At 38.2% G+C, this 18451-nt stretch overlaps 1 protein-coding gene across 5 annotated transcripts; it reads left to right on the forward strand.

Annotated features, from left to right (window-relative positions):
- Positions 1 to 7770: 7770 nt before the first annotated feature.
- Positions 7771 to 17725, forward strand: LOC106052707 (uncharacterized). 5 transcript variants are annotated; one of them, XM_056015088.1, is made up of 13 exons: positions 7771 to 7781; positions 8816 to 8878; positions 10905 to 10955; positions 11823 to 11849; positions 12323 to 12349; positions 12566 to 12592; positions 12722 to 12748; positions 13615 to 13635; positions 13838 to 13861; positions 16238 to 16285; positions 16687 to 16739; positions 17442 to 17497; positions 17642 to 17725. In XM_056015088.1, exons 3-12 carry the CDS (start codon positions 10933 to 10935, stop codon positions 17468 to 17470), a joined length of 306 nt encoding a protein of 101 aa, XP_055871063.1. In that variant the 5' UTR covers positions 7771 to 7781; positions 8816 to 8878; positions 10905 to 10932; the 3' UTR covers positions 17471 to 17497; positions 17642 to 17725. The 5 variants fall into 5 exon arrangements, with proteins under 5 accessions (XP_055871063.1, XP_055871065.1, XP_055871066.1 ...); XM_056015090.1 differs by lacking the exon at positions 12566 to 12592; XM_056015091.1 differs by lacking the exon at positions 12323 to 12349.
- Positions 17726 to 18451: the final 726 nt, after the last annotated feature.

The raw sequence follows: 18451 nt of genomic DNA on the forward strand, positions 1-18451 counted from the left end.
TCATGATCCAACCACCTCCCCCCTTCCTTGAACATGTTTCCTTAGTTCTGATCCTTCATGATCCAACCACCTCCCCCCTTCCTTGAACATGTTTCCTTAGTTCTGATCCTTCATGATCCAACCACCTCCCCTCTTTCTTGAACATGTTTCCTTAGTTCTGATCCTTCATGATCCAACCACCTCCCCCCTTCCTTGAACATGTTTCCTTAGTTCTGATCCTTCATGATCCAACCACCTCCCCCCTTCCTTGAACATGTTTCCTTAGTTCTGATCCTTCATGATCCAACCACCTTCCCCCTTTCTTGAACATGTTTCCTTAGTTCTGATCCTTCATGATCCAACCACCTCCACTCTTTCTTGAACATGTTGTGACAAGTGGGGAAATGTGATGTGTGTTTGGCGCGTTTAATGTCTAGGGGATGATTATTTTTAAAGCTATCACACCCCCACTTATCAGCATATGAGTCGGGAGCAGACACGCAACGAGACGAAGCAATGAAAGATAGATACAAAAATTAAAATAAAGAATATTTATTTACATAAATATACATATAAGAATAAAAAGGGGGAGGGTTTGCAATCTATCTCTAAATAATATTGGATTTAATCATCACTCTTGCACCTAATAAGAGTATGTCACTTTGTCCTCTGACTTAGCTGGTATTCCTGTTGATGTCGCAGCTGGCTGTGTCCTAGCTTGAGGTTCATGCAGCTGGAGGTTGCCGTAGGTCTCTCTGCGTTCGAGGCGGGATCCTCTGAACTTTTTGTGGTAGGCCTCGGCGGTCAGCTCAAACTGGACGAGTAGCGCCTGTTTGAGGGCCGCGTAGTCTTCTCGCCAGAGGAGAAATGGTGCTTCCGGCTATCCCAATGCCTCCGAGGCAAAGCCTACGAAGTCTACTCTAAACTTCCCTCCGGCCGGCGAGTAGGAAAGTGTAGTGCTGAATAGCACTAAGCACAAATGCAGGTAAATAGATCGTTGATCCAATAAATAAATAGGCAAGTGCAGCACTGAATAGCACTAAGCACAACTGCAGGTAAATAGATCGTTGATCCAATAACTAGGCAATAGGCAGACACCTGAGGGAGGCAACAGGTATTCCTCTAGGAGAGAGAATAAGTGATATAGTCCAGACTCGATAGCTCAGCTCGAATGAGAATGAAAAAGAGTCTGATTTGAGTTGGTTTACTTTATATAAGCCTGGGAAATGCGGGCGGACACAGGAAATGTCATAGGCTTAGCATTATCTTACACGTGGGTGAATTAGACTTAAGATGGGAGCGTCGAGAGGCACTTTGACTCGAGTAATCTCCTAGATCAAAGAGGGACGTAGGAGAAAGAGGGGGGGGAGGAGTGACTTGCATTCCACACAAGGTGGTGTCCACTGCGGCTGTCAGACATCCTGTCGATAAGATCAAAGAGTCTGTGCGTATCTTTGCCCCGGTCAAGGGAAGATAAGTGAAAGGACACGCCTTAACTATCTCCAATGTGGTCAACTAAGTCTAGCCTGGAGCGGAAAAGGTGTGGCGGGTGAATGATTTAGGGGTAGGATGGACAAATAATTAAAATAAAATAAATAAATAAGGAAAAATAATAATTAATGCTGTGATAATTTAGAGTGACTCTGACAGCGAGTTTTTGACTTGTCACATACGCCGCCGCCAAGATGGATCTATCGCAGAAGATCCATAAAGTGCGAGCAGACTGATGTCACTCTAACTTTAAGATCAGTTGTTATCACAGCATTAGAAAAAAAAATCTGGACAATAAAAGGGGTAGCCATGCCAGGAGGAGAGTCTGTCCAAGTCTGTCCGTGGTCTACTTTCCGTCCCTGAGTATGTAGTTTATGGGTGAAACATTTGGGGTTGCTCGGGAGAGTAGATTGGGCGATTGGGTGAGTAATAATTCCTTCATGGGGCGGATTGAGGAGCGTGATTGGGGCTTAGGTGGAGCGCCAGAGGCACGTGTGCTCGTTGGGGCTTACCTCCGAAGCCGCTGTGAGGCGCTTCTTCACGAGAGTAAGTAGTCAGCTTACCTCGGTTTCGTCTGACACGATCAATGTCAGGGAAGAGTGGCCTGATAAAGAATGTGGAGTTCTGCCGGAGAACGTCCCCACGAGTGCGATAATCTGGCTTACATCGTGGCTTCCTGACACGGTTAATGCCAGGGGAAGGTTGATATAGAACGGTGGCTGAGAAGCCATGGTGAGAAGTGTTTTCACGAGCGCGAGGTTTCGGCTTACCTCGTGACTTCCCGACACTATCAATGCCAGGGCGAGGTTGATTCGGAATGGTGGCTGAAAAGCCATGAAGAGGAGTGAGTCCGCGAGAGCAAGGGTTCATCTTACCTCGGGGCATTCTGACACTGTCAATGTCATAGGAATGTCGCATGATTTTGGCTGAGTAGCCTGGGTCAAGTAGACCCTCACGAGCGCGGGTAAACGACTTAACTCGTGACTTCCTAGCAGAGTCAATGCCAGGGTGGAGTGGTTTGAGCTTCGCTGATGAGTCGGGACTAGTCGTGTTAGGGTGGCGACCAGGGCTTCCAACCTGCTGGTTGCTGACACGTTTCTGCTTCGTCGATCTACCGACGGGCAGAGAAAAGTAAGGTTTGTTGACTACTCCAAGAGGGACATATTTGGAGCCTAGAATGAAGTCGTACACTGGCGTGTCCATGACGGCGGCGTCAATGGTGCCATGCACGTACCTGCACTCCACGTGTACCCTAGCAATAGGAAGAACCTGCGGAGGAGTGCCACGGTCTATAGACTGGATTGTCACTCCACCAGTGAGATCCGATGGGTCAATCAGCGTTCTATTTATAACCGCGCCGAACGAACAGCCTGAGTCGTAAAGGCTCAAGACTTCAACACCGTTGGCCAGAATGTTCTCTACTCCCGGAGGAGAAGAGGTGGGGTGAGGTGGCACGGGTGGGAGTTCTAATTGGCCGAGTTCAGTGGCAGTGGGTTGAGGAGCCACGGCCATCGTGGAGACGAAGTATGTGTCCTCCTCCGGTTGGTCAGAAAGATCGATCGCGGAGGGTTGAGAGACTGGCGTCGCCGTAGATAGGGTCCGTGGGGCCTGCTGCTGCCGTTGTGGAGTGGGTTTACTGTCACGAGCGCCATGACGTGAGTCACGCTGAGAGTAGTTAGCCTGGCTATAGCGAGACAGGTGGTTGGGGCGGTTACTGTGGTTATTAGGGGCTGATTGCCGGCCTGGTGCCTGGTTGTGCTGGGGAGTTTTGGGAGGAAGGTTGGACTGAGCGGGAGAAGTTGGTTGGTCTGTTTGCTGGTCTGCCGCGGTCACTTTGCCTTTTAAGTCCTTACGAGCGTTCAAGTACCGGTCAGCGGCGGAAGCTATGTCAGCGGGAGCTGTTGCTTGTTTCTCCTTGACATAAACTCTGACCTCTGGAGACATGCATTCCAACAGCTGCTCAGAGAGTATGAGGCATGCTAGGCCATCAAAAGTCTCTGGCAATTGGCTAAGGGCGTGCCACCTGACAAGGTACTTGTCCAGCCTTTCGCAGAGGTTGCCGTAGGTCTCTCTGCGTTCGAGGCGGGATCCTCTGAACTTTTTGTGGTAGGCCTCGGCGGTCAGCTCAAACTGGACGAGTAGCGCCTGTTTGAGGGCCGCGTAGTCTTCTCGCCGGCCGGAGGGAAGTTTAGAGTAGACTTCGTAGGCTTTGCCTCGGAGGCATTGGGATAGCCGGAAGCACCATTTCTCCTCTGGCAGACCGTAAAAACGTGCTACTTTCTCAAAACGGACAAGATAAACTTCGATGATCTCTGTCTTGTCGTCGAAGTGCTCCATGGGCATGTGGGGTAGACCGTTCAAGGAACTTTGAAAGGATGCTGGGCTAGCCGGGCGGGACTCGGAAGAAGCCTGGCGGGCGGCCTCGTTCTCTTTGTCCGCGGCTATCTTTTCTCTCGCTGTAATTTGTTGCTCTCTTTCTCGCTCTGTGACTTCTTTTTCTTTAGCTATAGCTATTTCAGCTTCCTTTCTTTCCCTTTCTTTCGCAATAGCTATTTCAGCTTCCTTTCTTTCTCTTTCTTTAGCTGTGTCTGTTTCCCTTCTCTCCCTTTCCATAGCTATTTCATGCTCCCTTGCTAATCTCCTTTCTTCCTTTTCGTCTTCCTTTCTTTTTTCTTCCTTTCTTTTTTCTTCCTGTTCGTCTTCCTTCTCCTTTCTTTTAAACGCCTCAAGTTGTGCTCTCACGTATTCTTTCCGTTCCGCCTCATCGTCAAATATGGAGGCTGCGGTATCTTTCCATTCAGCTATTTTCTGCTTCATGTCAGAGTCCGCTTTCGAGCGTGTGCCGCTGGCCATAATGGTGAGGGGTGGGTAATGAGAGGTACTAGGATGGTGGAAGGGCAGATAGAATGGATAATAGGATTGAGCTAGAATTAAAGAAAGTGGGTTAGTGAAAGTGAGTCGCTGGATATAGGAAAGAGTACAAAAGGAATGTGGTGTCTGCCTAAGTTAATCACAAAGTTCCTGCAAGAAAATATTACACATGAAATACAAAAATAATCATAAATGAAACTTATGACAGAAGTGACACTCTTGATAATGCGAAGTGATGATACTTATAAAATTTTAAGAAAAAATATATTGATATAGAATTTAGTTATTGCTGCCTGTTCGTGCCTACTGTACTAATAGGTTAAATCCCGGACAGGCCCCCAAAATGTGACAAGTGGGGAAATGTGATGTGTGTTTGGCGCGTTTAATGTCTAGGGGATGATTATTTTTAAAGCCATCACACCCCCACTTATCAGCATATGAGTCGGGAGCAGACACGCAACGAGACGAAGCAATGAAAGATAGATACAAAAATTAAAATAAAGAATATTTATTTACATAAATATACATATAAGAATAAAAAGGGGGAGGGTTTGCAATCTATCTCTAAATAATATTGGATTTAATCATCACTCTTGCACCTAATAAGAGTATGTCACTTTGTCCTCTGACTTAGCTGGTATTCCTGTTGATGTCGCAGATGGCTGTGCCCTGGCTTGAGGTTCATGCAGCTGGAGGTGGCGCTCTAGCGGATAGAGGGACGCCGGTGATATAGTTCTTGTGGAGTCTCAATCCCCAAAATCTAATATCTGTAGTGGGCACAGTAGGGCGGGTGGCCGGCTACCGTGGGCACAGGGTTACTGCGGGCAGAGCTGATCTGCCGTGTGCAGCGTAGTTGACAGGATATGTCCAGTGAGTTGCAGAGGGTTGGCGTAGCTATGACGTCTCACACAGATCTGATTCCATAGGGACGTCGCACCTAATAGCTTGACAGGTGGGCTGTCGAATAGGCGGGCAATGCCGATAGCGCCAAGTAGTAGAGTTGAGTAGATCTCAGTAGGCAAGTGCAGCGCTGAATAGCACTAAGCACATAGGCAGTAGTTGAGTGGCGTCGAGTAGACACTGAACAGCAAATAGCAAATAAATAGGCAGATCTCAGTAGGAAAGTGTAGTGCTGAATAGCACTAAGCACAAATGCAGGTAAATAGATCGTTGATCCAATAAATAAATAGGCAAGTGCAGCGCTGAATAGCACTAAGCACAACTGCAGGTAAATAGATCGTTGATCCAATAACTAGGCAATAGGCAGACACCTGAGGGAGGCAACAGGTATTCCTCTAGGAGAGAGAATAAGTGATATAGTACAGACTCGATAGCTCAGCTCGAATGAGAATGAAAAAGAGTCTGATTTGAGTTGGTTTACTTTATATAATCCTGGAAAATGCGGGCGGACACAGGAAATGTCCTAGGCTTAGCATTATCTTACACGTGGGTGAATTAGACTTAAGATGGGAGCGTCGAGAGGCACTTTGACTCGAGTAATCTCCTAGATCAAAGAGGGACGTAGGAGAAAGGGGGGGGGAGGAGTGACTTGCATTCCACACAAGGTGGTGTCCACTGCGGCTGTCAGACATCCTGCCGATAAGATCAAAGAGTCTGTGCGTATCCTTGCCCCGGTCAAGGGAAGATAAGTGAAAGGACACGCCTTAACTATCTCCAATGTGGTCATCTAAGTCTAGCCTGGAGCGGAAAAGGTGTGGCGGGTGAATGATTTAGGGGTAGGATGGACAAATAATTAAAATAAAATAAATAAATAAGGAAAAATAATAATTAATGCTGTGATAATTTAGAGTGACTCTGACAGCGAGTTTTTGACTTGTCACACATGTTTCCTTAGTTCTGATCCTTCATGATCCAACCACCTCCCCCCTTCCTTGATTATGTTTCCTTAGTTCTGATCCTTCATGATCCAACCACCCCCCCTCTTCCTTTAACATGTTTCCTTAGTTCTGATCCTTCATGATCCAACCACCTCCCTTCCTTGAACATGTTTCCTTAGTTCTGATCCTTCATGATCCAACCACCTCCCCTCTTTCTTGAACATGTTTCCTTAGTTCTGATCCTTCATGATCCAACCACCTCCCCTCTTTCTTGAACATGTTTCCTTAGTTCTGATCCTTCATGATCCAACCACCTCCCCTCTTTCTTCATGTTTCCTTAGTTCTGATCCTTCATGATCCAACCACCTCCCCTCTTCCTTGAACATGTTTCCTTAGTTCTGATCCTTCATGATCCAACCACTTCCCTTACTTGAACATGTTTCCTTAGTTCTGATCCTTCATGATCCAACCACCTCCCCTCTTTCTTGAACATGTTTCCTTAGTTCTGATCCTTCATGATCCAACCACCTCCCCTCTTTCTTCAACATGTTTCCTTAGTTCTGATCCTTCATGATCCAACCACCTCCACTCTTTCCTTGAACGCTTCTATCTCAGCCTTGTCCGCCATTGTTTGTTAACAATATTATTCTGTCACTAGATCTAGACTTTAAAGTCTCGACTGTCTGTTGACAGAAGATCAACTATGTACCGAGGAATACGTGGATTTTACCTTTACTTTGGGTGCCACTTGTTATGAGACTCTTTCATAAATGCATGAACACAAAAATCATAGTTTTATAAATTGTTTTAACTTAATTTAACAACTTAACACCTTAAACATTATTTTTCTACACATCCCATCCCACAATCACACCGGCCCACATTCACACCATCCCACATTCCAACCATCCCACATTTATACTATCCCAAATTCATACCATCCCAAATTCACACCATCCCACATTCACACTATCCCACATTCACACCATCCCACATTCACACCTCCCACATTCACACCATCCCACATTCACACCATCCCACATTCGCACTTCAATGCACACGTAACTATTATCTATATTGAATAAATTTCAAGTATTTTGTAATAATATTTCTAATTAGCATTTTAAAATAAAAAATAGAACAATAGAAAAGGTCTTTTTTTTTGTCTGGTTGCTTTCAGAAAGGTAATGGAAAACTAGGCAGAAGCAAGGTACAATGATTTATAATAATTTCAATAGATATACTTATATTCTCGCTATCAGTTATGCTCTTTAGGGGAACATTATCCAATATTATTCAATGCTTATTAAGGCCCAATCAAAATAAACGTTCCATACAATAAAACAAGACCATTATTGGTATTATTGTTATTGTTATTATTAATATTTATATTATTATTATTATATCTATTACAATTCTGATTCTAACCTACAGAGATACAACAACAAATTTACTTTTATCGCTTTTTATGTGACAACAACAAATATACTTTTATCGTTTTTATGTGACAACAACAAATATACTTTTATTGCTTTTTAGGTGCATACACAAATAAAATTAATTTTGACATTATTTTTGTCTTTTTATTTCCAGCGAGCTACTGTAAGTGCAAATTATTTATTTCCTTTAATGAATTTTAGAATCTGTTTAGTCTAATTACTTCTCTTTACTAATACCATATTAATGTCAGTGTAATTACTTCCTTTTACTAAAAACGTATCAATGTCACTGTAATTACTCTCATTCACCAATATATCGTATTAATGTCAGTGTAATTACTTCCCATGACTAATATCACATTGATGTAAGTTTTTATGACGGTCAATTTACTCTGGAAAAAACATCAAAAGATGGCCTACTTGCACTTTCAAACATTAAAACTAAATTGACTTACTCTATGGTGTGAATTCTGTAAATATATAAATTTGCAGATGTTCTCGAGGGCTATGAAAGTACAGTAAGTATTGGAGGAAGAAGAATTACTAACTTGCGCTTCGCGGACGACATAGATGGTCGATATAGATGGTCTGTCAGGGACAGAAGAAGTAGCTGACTTGGTGATACTCATAGACTAGACTTACGCAACATATAAATGCTAAAAAAATTCAAATTATAATCAATAGCCAGCTATAGAAGGGACGTCAGTATTGGAGGTGAAAAGCTGACTCATGTCGCTAGTTTTAAATACCTCCGAGTAATCTTCTCAGATGAGGGAACCAAACCTGAAACTATTGGCCAGAATTGCTCAGTCCACAGCAGCACTTGCAAACTCAAAAAAATCTCGTAAGACAAAGGCATTGCCCTCGACACGAAAATCAGAATGATGCACTCCCTTGTCTTGGCCTTCCTTCATGGAACAATACCAGGAAAAAGACAGAATGACAATATTAAGGAATGAACGGGCCTGCCATTGAGAGAGAACCTGTCCAAGTCAAAAGACAGGAATGGAGATGGACGGATCTTGTGTGGTGCCCCAACGGTCCAAGGGATAGATGAAAGTGAAGATCAATTGCTCTCTTACTGAAAACTTATAGGCGCTGTAGTATCAGCTAATTGCAACTAATAATTTCTTAAAGCGATAGGGAAAAAAAACACATGCTAACATTAAATAAATAAATAAACATTTGTCTTGACAGGATTCATCTGATGAAGACGAATTTGATTTGAAAGATGAGGTGCTAGCTGACGATGTAGGAGAGGTAAATAATGAGAAAAATGATGAGCTGGTGATGTCGCATAGGAACAAAATCTAAATGACCAAATATTTGATGAAGTAAATAATGAAGATTAAGATAATGTTAGTAAACAAAAAAAAAAACAATAGAAAAAAAAACTTATGTAAGGGGAAATAAACGATAAATTTCTGCCATTAATGAAAGTTTCACGATTTAGCTCCATATCTGTTGTATAAAAATTAATTAATTAATTAGTACCAAATGATTGAACAACTGGTTAATTTTTGGATTGATTCTAGTAGTTTTTTATCTACGTTGAATAATTATGCTAAATTTGCACTTGATCGAGAATGGGAAATGGGAGAAAAAACGTGTCAAAACGCAATAAGGGGACTCTATCCGTATATATATATATAAGCCTATATAGGCCTATACGTAAATAAATACTTATATATATATATATATATATATATATATATATATATATATATATATATATACATCTCTCATTAAGTAGCATTTATTTCCTTATTTCGAAATAAAAAAAAAACAAAATAAATAGTCGTAAACAATTAATTAACTAGATGTTAAAATATTGATCATCGATCTATCTCTTGTCAGGTACTATAAATAATTGTGGAAAGTATCATCTTGATCCGAGAATAGGAAGTGGGAGACAAAAACATGTTCAAACTTTTGACCAGACAGACAGACACACTGCGTTATAAGCTTGGTAACAATGTAATGAAGTAAATACTCAAAACAAAATGATAATGAATTTGACGAGGTTAAATGATGAAGAGGTATAAGAAGTAATTGATCAAATACTTCATGACGGACATGATAAGATAACAATAAGATAAATGTTGATTTTCAATGAGAAACAAATGCTGAGTTAAGGGCTGACACAGACAATGAGATAATTTCTGAAAAGAAATGTTCAGACTTAATGATAAATGTCAAATAGGTTTTAAAAATATATTCCTATAAACCAGTGTTTCCCAGACTTTTTTTTTCAACGGAACACTTCGCACATTAATAGTATTAGTGGAACACGTTGCTTATTTTTTTTAGAGTGATTAATTCACATTGTGTCCTATTAGTTAATCATTCCAGTAGTCCGTGGAACACCTAGTTAGTCCTCGCGGAACACTAGGGTTCAACGGAACACAGTTTGGGAAACACTGCTCTATAATTATAATCTAAATATTTGATCAAAAGAGAGCCTCGTTGATAGCTCGACTACAAGAGTGATTAAGATCACAGGAGTTCAGTTCACTAGGTTTTTATTTTGATTTTACTAGTAATCAATATATTACAATAAGGTGAAAACTTTATGGACTGTAGAGGGTGCAGCCTGGACACTGGTCTCAAAGACGGCTCAGTTCACTAGGTTTTTATTTTGATTTTACTAGTAATCAATATATTACAATAAGGTGAAAACTTTATGGACTGTGGAGGGTGCAGCCTGGACACTGGTCTCAAAGACGGCTCTAACGATTTTCCTAGAAATTGAACAGTTGATGTATATCACTGAGAAACGAATCACTAGGTCGTTGGCCACACGGGGAAAACTCGAGTTTGAACGATATAATTTTTCAAAGTATTAAAAGAAATATATTTAAATTTGACTAGTCAAGTAGACAGTATTTATCTTGAACGTCTTCGGGTATTTCCGCATTTAGTCATTATACTATTCAGGAGTTTTAATACATTAATGTTCAGGAACATTTTACACATCGGCTTTTACGACTAAATCTAAAGACACATCACTAGAATATTATAAAGTAGAGTAGGTTTTGTTTTCGGGGGTGGTAGTTGGGGGGGGGATAGGGACGGGGTAAAAACGCCCCATTTTTTAAATGTAATACTCATTAGTTATTACGAGCAAATTAATCGCTCTATAAGGTGTACGATGAAAGAATCAGAACACAGATATGCCAACGTTTGCTCTAGAAGTGATCAGAGTTAGTAGCTTGCATACATTTCAATGCAGTGTACTGCTAATAATTCACGGCACATTTATAATAATCTTTTCCACAAATTTCAGATACCCGACGTCAAACCAAACAAAGGAAATGAAAGCTCTTCCAAAGGAAAGGTACACAATAGGACCAAAGACATTATATAATTTAATTCTACTATTTCATGCCACTCTCTTGTGTTAAAACATTTTTAAAAATAAAAATGATGACACAAAATTACTCTAGAAAATTAATTTAAAAAATGAGCTCCATTGAACTTCCGGTTTCCACGCCATGTTAGCGGTGCAGTACATCATGGAGCTATTTCAACGTGGGTCTCACTCCAGTACGTTACACACTCCTCCAAAAAGTATCCCCCTCCCTCCCCTTTTTATTACATTCTCTCTTAACCACCACGGTTGTCTTGTATGCTCTCTGAACTGTCGTTAGCGGATCTCGATGGTACAGGGTTCAAAACTGCTCGTTGCCATACCCAGGGAGGTTCGGGCTAGGATATAGTTACCTTCACATTTTGAAGGACGATCAATAATAAATAAAAACATGTATGTATGTATGTATGTATGTATGTATGTATGTATGTATGTATGTATGTATGTATGTATGTATGTATGTATGTATGTATGTATGTATCTATCTATCTGTCTCTCTGTCTGTCTGTCTGTCTGTCTGTCTGTCTGTCTATCTATCTATCCATCTATCTATCTATCTATCTATCTATCTATCTATCTATCTATCTATCTATCTATCTATCTATCTATCTATCTATCTATCTATCTGTCTGTCTGTCTATCTATCTATCTATCTATCTATCTATCTATCTATCTATCTATCTATCTATCTATCTATCTATCTATCTATCTGTCTGTCTGTCTGTCTATCTGTCTATCTATCTATCTGTCTACATATCTATCTATTTATATAGCTATCAAATCTATCCATCTAATCTATCTGTCATTACAAAGTTTTTACATTTTTACTTTCAGAATGAAGGAGAAGAAAACAAGAAACAGGTCTGTCTGTCTGTCTGTCTGTCTGTCTGTCTGTCTGTCTGTCTGTCTGTCTGTCTGTCTGTCTGTCTGTCTATCTATCTATCTATCTATCTATCTATCTATCTACCTATCTGTCTGTCTGTCTGTATCTGTCTATCTATCTATCTATCTATCTATCTATCTATCTATCTATCTATCTATCTATCTATCTATCTATCTATCTATCTATCTATCTATCTGTCTGTCTGTCTATCTATCTATCTATCTATCTATCTATCTATCTATCTATCTATCTATCTATCTATCTATCTGTCTATCTATCTATCTATCTATCTATCTATCTATCTATCTATCTATCTATCTATCTATCTGTCTGTCTGTCTGTCTATCTGTCTATCTATCTATCTGTCTACATATCTATCTATTTATATAGCTATCAAATCTATCCATCTAATCTATCTGTCATTACAAAGTTTTTACATTTTTACTTTCAGAATGAAGGAGAAGAAAACGAGAAACAGGTCTGTCTGTCTGTCTGTCTGTCTGTCTATCTATCTAGTCTGTCTGTCTGTCTATCTATCTATCTATCTATCTATCTATCTATCTATCTATCTATCTATCTATCTATCTATCTATCTATCTGTCTATCTGTCTACATATCTATCTATTTATATAGCTATCAAATCTATCCATCTAATCTATCTGTCATTACAAAGTTTTTACATTTTTACTTTCAGAATGAAGGAGAAGAAAACGAGAAACAGGTAAAATGTTATTTTGCCTTCCAACGTAAATAATGTTTTTATGGTAACAAAATCTTAAATAAAACGTTAAGACAGAGCATTGTAAGATTTTGATTTAATTTTTAAAAGTTTTTACATTTTTACTTTCAGAATGAAGAAGAAGAAAACGAGAAACAGGTAAATTTTTCTTTTGACTTCGAACGTAAATAATGTTTCCAAGGTAACAAAATCTTAAATAAAACGTTAAGACAGAGCATTGTAAGATTTTGATTTATTTAGGAGGTAGGATTGGATATAAGCTTCTGACGTGCTCCTGTACTTCTTTGTCCTTTTGTTCGAATAATTCTTTGTTCCTGTGCTGTGTTCCTGTGCTGTGTTCCTTGTTGATGTCTAAGGGCTGAGCCGAAGGCTCTTCGAGCCCTAAGTTTGAAAAAAAACCTGCTTGGACGCCAAACAGTAAAAAAAAAAACTTGTGTGAACACACAGTTCTGTTTGGGAGAGACCCTAGACAATGCCTATGTAAAGCATTGCTGTTGACCGATGCATTTGGTCCCCAACGCGTGGGCTAGACACGGCCAAAGGCCGAGAATACACCGGGATCTTCTGCCATTTTCCTTCAATGTACCAAGCTAACTGTGCGGGACCCGCCATTTATGTAACGGTCCCTTTGAGGAACAGCGCATGGATGTGTGACAGGTTTGTGGGGACTTTGTTACAACCCCGCCCGTGCAATGAGTGGACTCTCGTCTACCCGTGGACATCCCCCCCACGGGAGTCTTGTGTTGCTACTCATTTAGCCTAGCCACTTCCTCTAGTGGTCGTTTCCACGCGGGCGCCACGATGCTGTGTTCCTGTACAATCAGACGTCAATTAACCTGTTAGTTAATTTGTTTTGTTTCTGTCCCTCTGTTTCTGTACAGCTTCCACCTTTATGGGCCGCTCCATTCTGGGTTGTTATTTTGTTTGACTTGTCTTTTTGCGAACATTTTTGTAAATATTTCGAGCTTATTGAATCCAAAACATTTTTTACTTTCTGTCTACAGAGAGACAAAAGAAGCCCAAGGGTAAGACCCATCTATCTTTCTCTCTCTCTCTCTCTCTCTCTCTCTCTCTCTCTTACGTTTTACATATATATATATATATATATATATATACCTAGATAGTAAAATATTAATGTAATATATTATATTAATATTTAATGTAATATATTATATTAAATTATTAGATTTTTATTACATTAACATATTTATCTATTTTCCTAACTAGAGATTTAGAGGATCTTCTAATAAGGTACGAAATAGTTTTACCAACTCTTTACACCTCTATACTCTTCACCTCTATACTTTTCACGTTTATACTCTACACCTTTATGCTCTACACATGTATAGTCTCTATACTCTACACTTCTATTCTATACATCTCTATACTCTAAACCTCTATATTCTACATGTCTATACTCTTCAACTCTATACTCTACACCTCTTTACTCTACACGTCTATACTCTACACGTCAATACTCTACACGTCTATATTCTACATCTCTATACTCAATCAAATTAAATTATATGGTTATTTCTTGGCCACAAAAATGTGTTTCCTTGACCTATTGTCTGCTTTCAACTTGACTGCCCTCCTCTATTTCGCTCTTCAGAATCAATTTGCTTTGAAAAGATTCCCGATAGATAGAGCGCGATGTCAATAGCCAAAGGGTTCAAATACTTCTTTAAGACAGATGTGTGCTTAGGGACGGCAAGTCGATGCAAAGTTACACTTGTCTTATCTTATCTTATATAATACAGACGTTACTTCAAAAAAGAAGATGATTACGTCCTACGCGTCATGCATTTAGTCATGCATATTAACCAATGACTTAAATTCTGCCAAGTCACTGGTTTTCCTGGCTAGCTCAGGCAACCCATTCCATGCTCTAATAGCACTAGGGAAGAAGGAGTATTTGTACAAATTTGTCCTAGCATATAGGACGAGGAATGTGTCTTGAGCTGTTTTAAGTAAATATTATTTTTAGAAATAAAGCATGAACAAATGAACAGGAAATTGTTGGATTCAATATAAATATAATGTCATAGAATTAAAACAAAGCTCTACCTGACTGACTAAACTGATCTATTACTAAGTCTCTCGATTGCGGTGTAGGAAAAAAATACGAAGTTTTAACATGTTATTACACACCCTGAGCCTGATATAATTAAGAACTTTACACTTTGAAGACGACGAGAGTTCAATTTTCTTAAACCGATATTTACTTTGTTTATTCCTTCACTACGTTTCTGACGCCGAATGACTCATTTTTTTAATAGCACGAAATGACATTCTTTTATTTGGAAGCACTGGTAAACAGAACGAAAAGATCTTAATTGTTGTTTTGTTTTTCTAATACAAAATAGTTTAATGAAGGTATGTGTGTTTTTCCTGAATGTTTATCTAGATTCAGAGTTAAAGAGTCAAATTTCTTTAAGAGGGTTATTTAGAATTTTATTCTTCAAGCGGAGCGAGGATAAGTAGGTGATATAAAGAATACTATTCACGACTGGATAATATGTTGCAAAGCACAGGAATCATCTACTTATATCATGAATACTAGACAGACTTATAAAGAGACAGGCTACTCGAAAACATACTGTTTCTTAATAAATCTAGAGGTTTTTTATAAAGCCTATATCAACTTACTCTGTCTGTCTGTCTGGTTAAAAGTTTGAACATATTTTGTTCTCCCGTTTTCCATTCTCGGATCATGTGAAAATTTGCACAATTATTAAGTGAACCCGACAACACATTAATCTATCGAAAAAAACAACAACAAAAAACAATAAGTTAATTAATTATTAATTAATTATTGCTGATTTGATATCGAAATAAGAGGAATAAATGCTACTTAATGAGAAATGTGGATGTATATATGGATTTAATTTCCTTATTAAGTTTCAATATTCTTTTTTCCCAGTTTCCATTTTGGAATCAAGTTAAAAAATTTTTTTACATAATTATTCATAGTCGATGACAATACACGAATAAATCCAAAAAACTAACCAATTAGCTAATCATTTAGTACTAATTCATTAATTTGTTTTACATAGCAGAAAGGGAACTAAACCCTGTAATTTTCAGTAAATGGCAGAAATTAGCGGTTCTTTCTCTTAGATAAGCTTTTTATTTTAACATGATCATTTTTCTATTGCTTGTTGAAATTTCCAAACGCTTTAATTGAGACTCTTTAATCATTGGAAAAGCCAAACCTCATGCATATTACCTGCAAGAAACGCAGTTGTCAATATGGACGTGCTCGGTGAAACTTTCATTCCCGCCAAGTGCTATGATCTCGGATCTATATGGTACCCTTCCTGTGATCTGTTCTCTATGTCTGCCTCCCTATTTATATCTCTGATCGCTACACATTCTCAAATAGTCATGTTCTCTCAGGAGACTCATTTTCCATATGGCAAATATCTTTATATTTTATCAATCTAAGCCTGATATTGTTTGATTTGTTTTGACTTATAAAGGTGTAGTTAAGTCATAATTGCTTCGGATCACTTATTATAAATGCCGTATGATTTTGGACATAATTAAAAAAACAACAACGTGTAAACTTCTAGTTAATTTTGAATAAAACATCTATTAACTTTATTCACATGATTCTTATTGCAGAATTCAAACTCAGACAACTCGAAGAGAAACAGTAACAAGGCTCCTCAAGTTAGTTTGTAAATTTGTTTCTGTTACAACCCATAAATGACGTTACAATATTTTTAATCTATAACTAATTTTTTTATGTTCGTTGTATAAAAATATCGCCAATTTTTTTCGCTTCTTCCTTCTAAATTCATCTCTTCTCTCTTTTTCATTTCATTCCTACTTTTTCTCTCTTTTTTTTTTGTCTCTTATTCTATATTTACCTTCATTTATATTTCTGTACTGTTACTCTACTTTTTCTGTGTGACATTTTACTTTTTTTCTCGCGTATCCTTTTGACGTTTTGCCACTTTTAGAAACTTACCTTAACAAAGATCATTCACTTTTAGAAACTTACCTTAACAAAGATCATTCACTTTTAGAAACTTACCTTAACAAAGATCATTTTTTATTTTTCTTTCAAGAAAGCTGAAAACAACACTAACAACAATGCTGACAATAAAGGCTCCGCTGAGAAGTAATTATACTTTACTTTCTCTTTGTTAATAGCATGCCATATTGATAATTGAATTCAACTGTGTAATGTTATTTAACCATTGTTTTCATTTCCCTTTTCTACGTATGGAGAAACAGATGACTTGACATAGTCTGCACTAAAGACCGCCTGGCCTGAAAGAGAAAATATACTTTACTTTCAGACTTGTATGCGATAATCTCATAATATCAAGATCATGTCAAACAATACACGTAGCATCAATGCTAATCGTCTTAAGTCTAAACCAGCGATGTTTTATTAAGATTGATACATATTTTATTTAATTGACACAGTTATAAATATTCAATATTCATGTAGCATTTTGTAAATGTAAGTATCGCTTATATGGGTGGCCTTTTAGTATGCGCTCTAGACTAGCACACTAAATTCCGGTTTTGAACCCTGCCCGTCAAAAGCCGAGGGGGCTTCCTGCTGGAGGGTTGGGACACGCTTATGATGTAGTAATCTTTAAGGAATATCCATAACATGTAAAAGAAAACAACGCGCAAATTATAAAATAGCACAAAGGAAATTTATTCTTTAATGAAAAGTTTGTCTTAAAAAGGTAGTTTTCCTAAGGTTAAACATATTTTGAATACCTAAAATGAACCTTATCTTGATAAACTAATAACTACTTTAAATAAACCTTGTTTTCATGATCTGAAATTTCTTTCATTCTTGTAGCTCCTCGGCATAAAGTGATAGTGAAATGATAAAGTGGTAGTGAAATGATCCCTAAGGTATGTACAAAAGGTCACCTGTCAGTAATCCTATTGATTCCATTGTGTGTGTACGTAAAATTAATGAATATATAGTTCAACGTCTACAACAAATGTTTAATGAGTTTAAGAAATTTTAATTCCAATCATATTTACCTTTCTCAGGGAGAAGGCCTGGACACACAAAAATATTGACTTGAAAATATCATACAAGAAACTTCAATAAATCTTGCAATGCAAAAATGAAAATGAGTTTTGAATTGTCTATTTACCTATTGATTATGTCCTGAAGTTTGAATTGTCTATTTACCTATTGATTATATCCTGAAGTTTGAATTGTGTATTTGAGTTTCCATTGTGTGCTACGGTTTGAAATATGTAGCCTTTTTGTGTTTCTATTATGTGCTACGGTTTGAAATATGTAGCCTTTTTGTGTTTCTATTATGTGCTACGGTTTGAAATATGTAGCCTTTTTGTGTTTCTATTATGTGCTACGGTTTGAAATATGTAGTCTTTTTGTGTTTCTATTATGTGCTACGGTTTGAAATATGTAGCCTTTTTGTGTTTCTATTATGTGCTACGGTTTGAAATATGTAGCCTTTTTGTGTTTCTATTATGTGCTACGGTTTGAATTGTGTATTTGTGTTTCTTTTATGTGCTTCGGTTTGAATTGTGTATTTGAGTTTGAAATTTTTAGACAAAGGTTTGATATTTCTTTTTGATATTTAAAAAAAAAATAGTTCCTTTTAAATAAGTAAAATTGTATCGCTGCAACCAGTCAAAAGGATATCCACTGATATCAAACATAGATATTAATATTTATTACAATTTATTGATGTTTTCTAAGATAAGAATAGTGTATAGATGATTTAAAAGTTATATAAGTAGAGTTCTCCTTTCAGACCTTGCAATCTCTAGGGCAGACGATGTAAAGGTCAACTGTTTCTGTGGTCCACTGTTAACGAGGGTGTTAAC

Source organism: Biomphalaria glabrata, chromosome 17 (assembly GCF_947242115.1).
Source record: "Biomphalaria glabrata chromosome 17, xgBioGlab47.1, whole genome shotgun sequence".
NCBI classification, from domain to species: Eukaryota; Metazoa; Mollusca; class Gastropoda; family Planorbidae; genus Biomphalaria; species Biomphalaria glabrata.

Excerpts from the sequence above, each read along its gene's own strand:
- LOC106052707 (XM_056015088.1), top strand. The coding sequence starts at position 10,933 with ATGAAAGCTCTTCCAAAGGAAAG. Across the intron at positions 10,956-11,822 it reads AAAGCTCTTCCAAAGGAAAG|AATGAAGGAGAAGAAAACAA; the intron begins GTACACAATAGG and ends TTTTACTTTCAG. Across the intron at positions 12,593-12,721 it reads GAGAAGAAAACGAGAAACAG|AATGAAGAAGAAGAAAACGA; the intron begins GTAAAATGTTAT and ends TTTTACTTTCAG.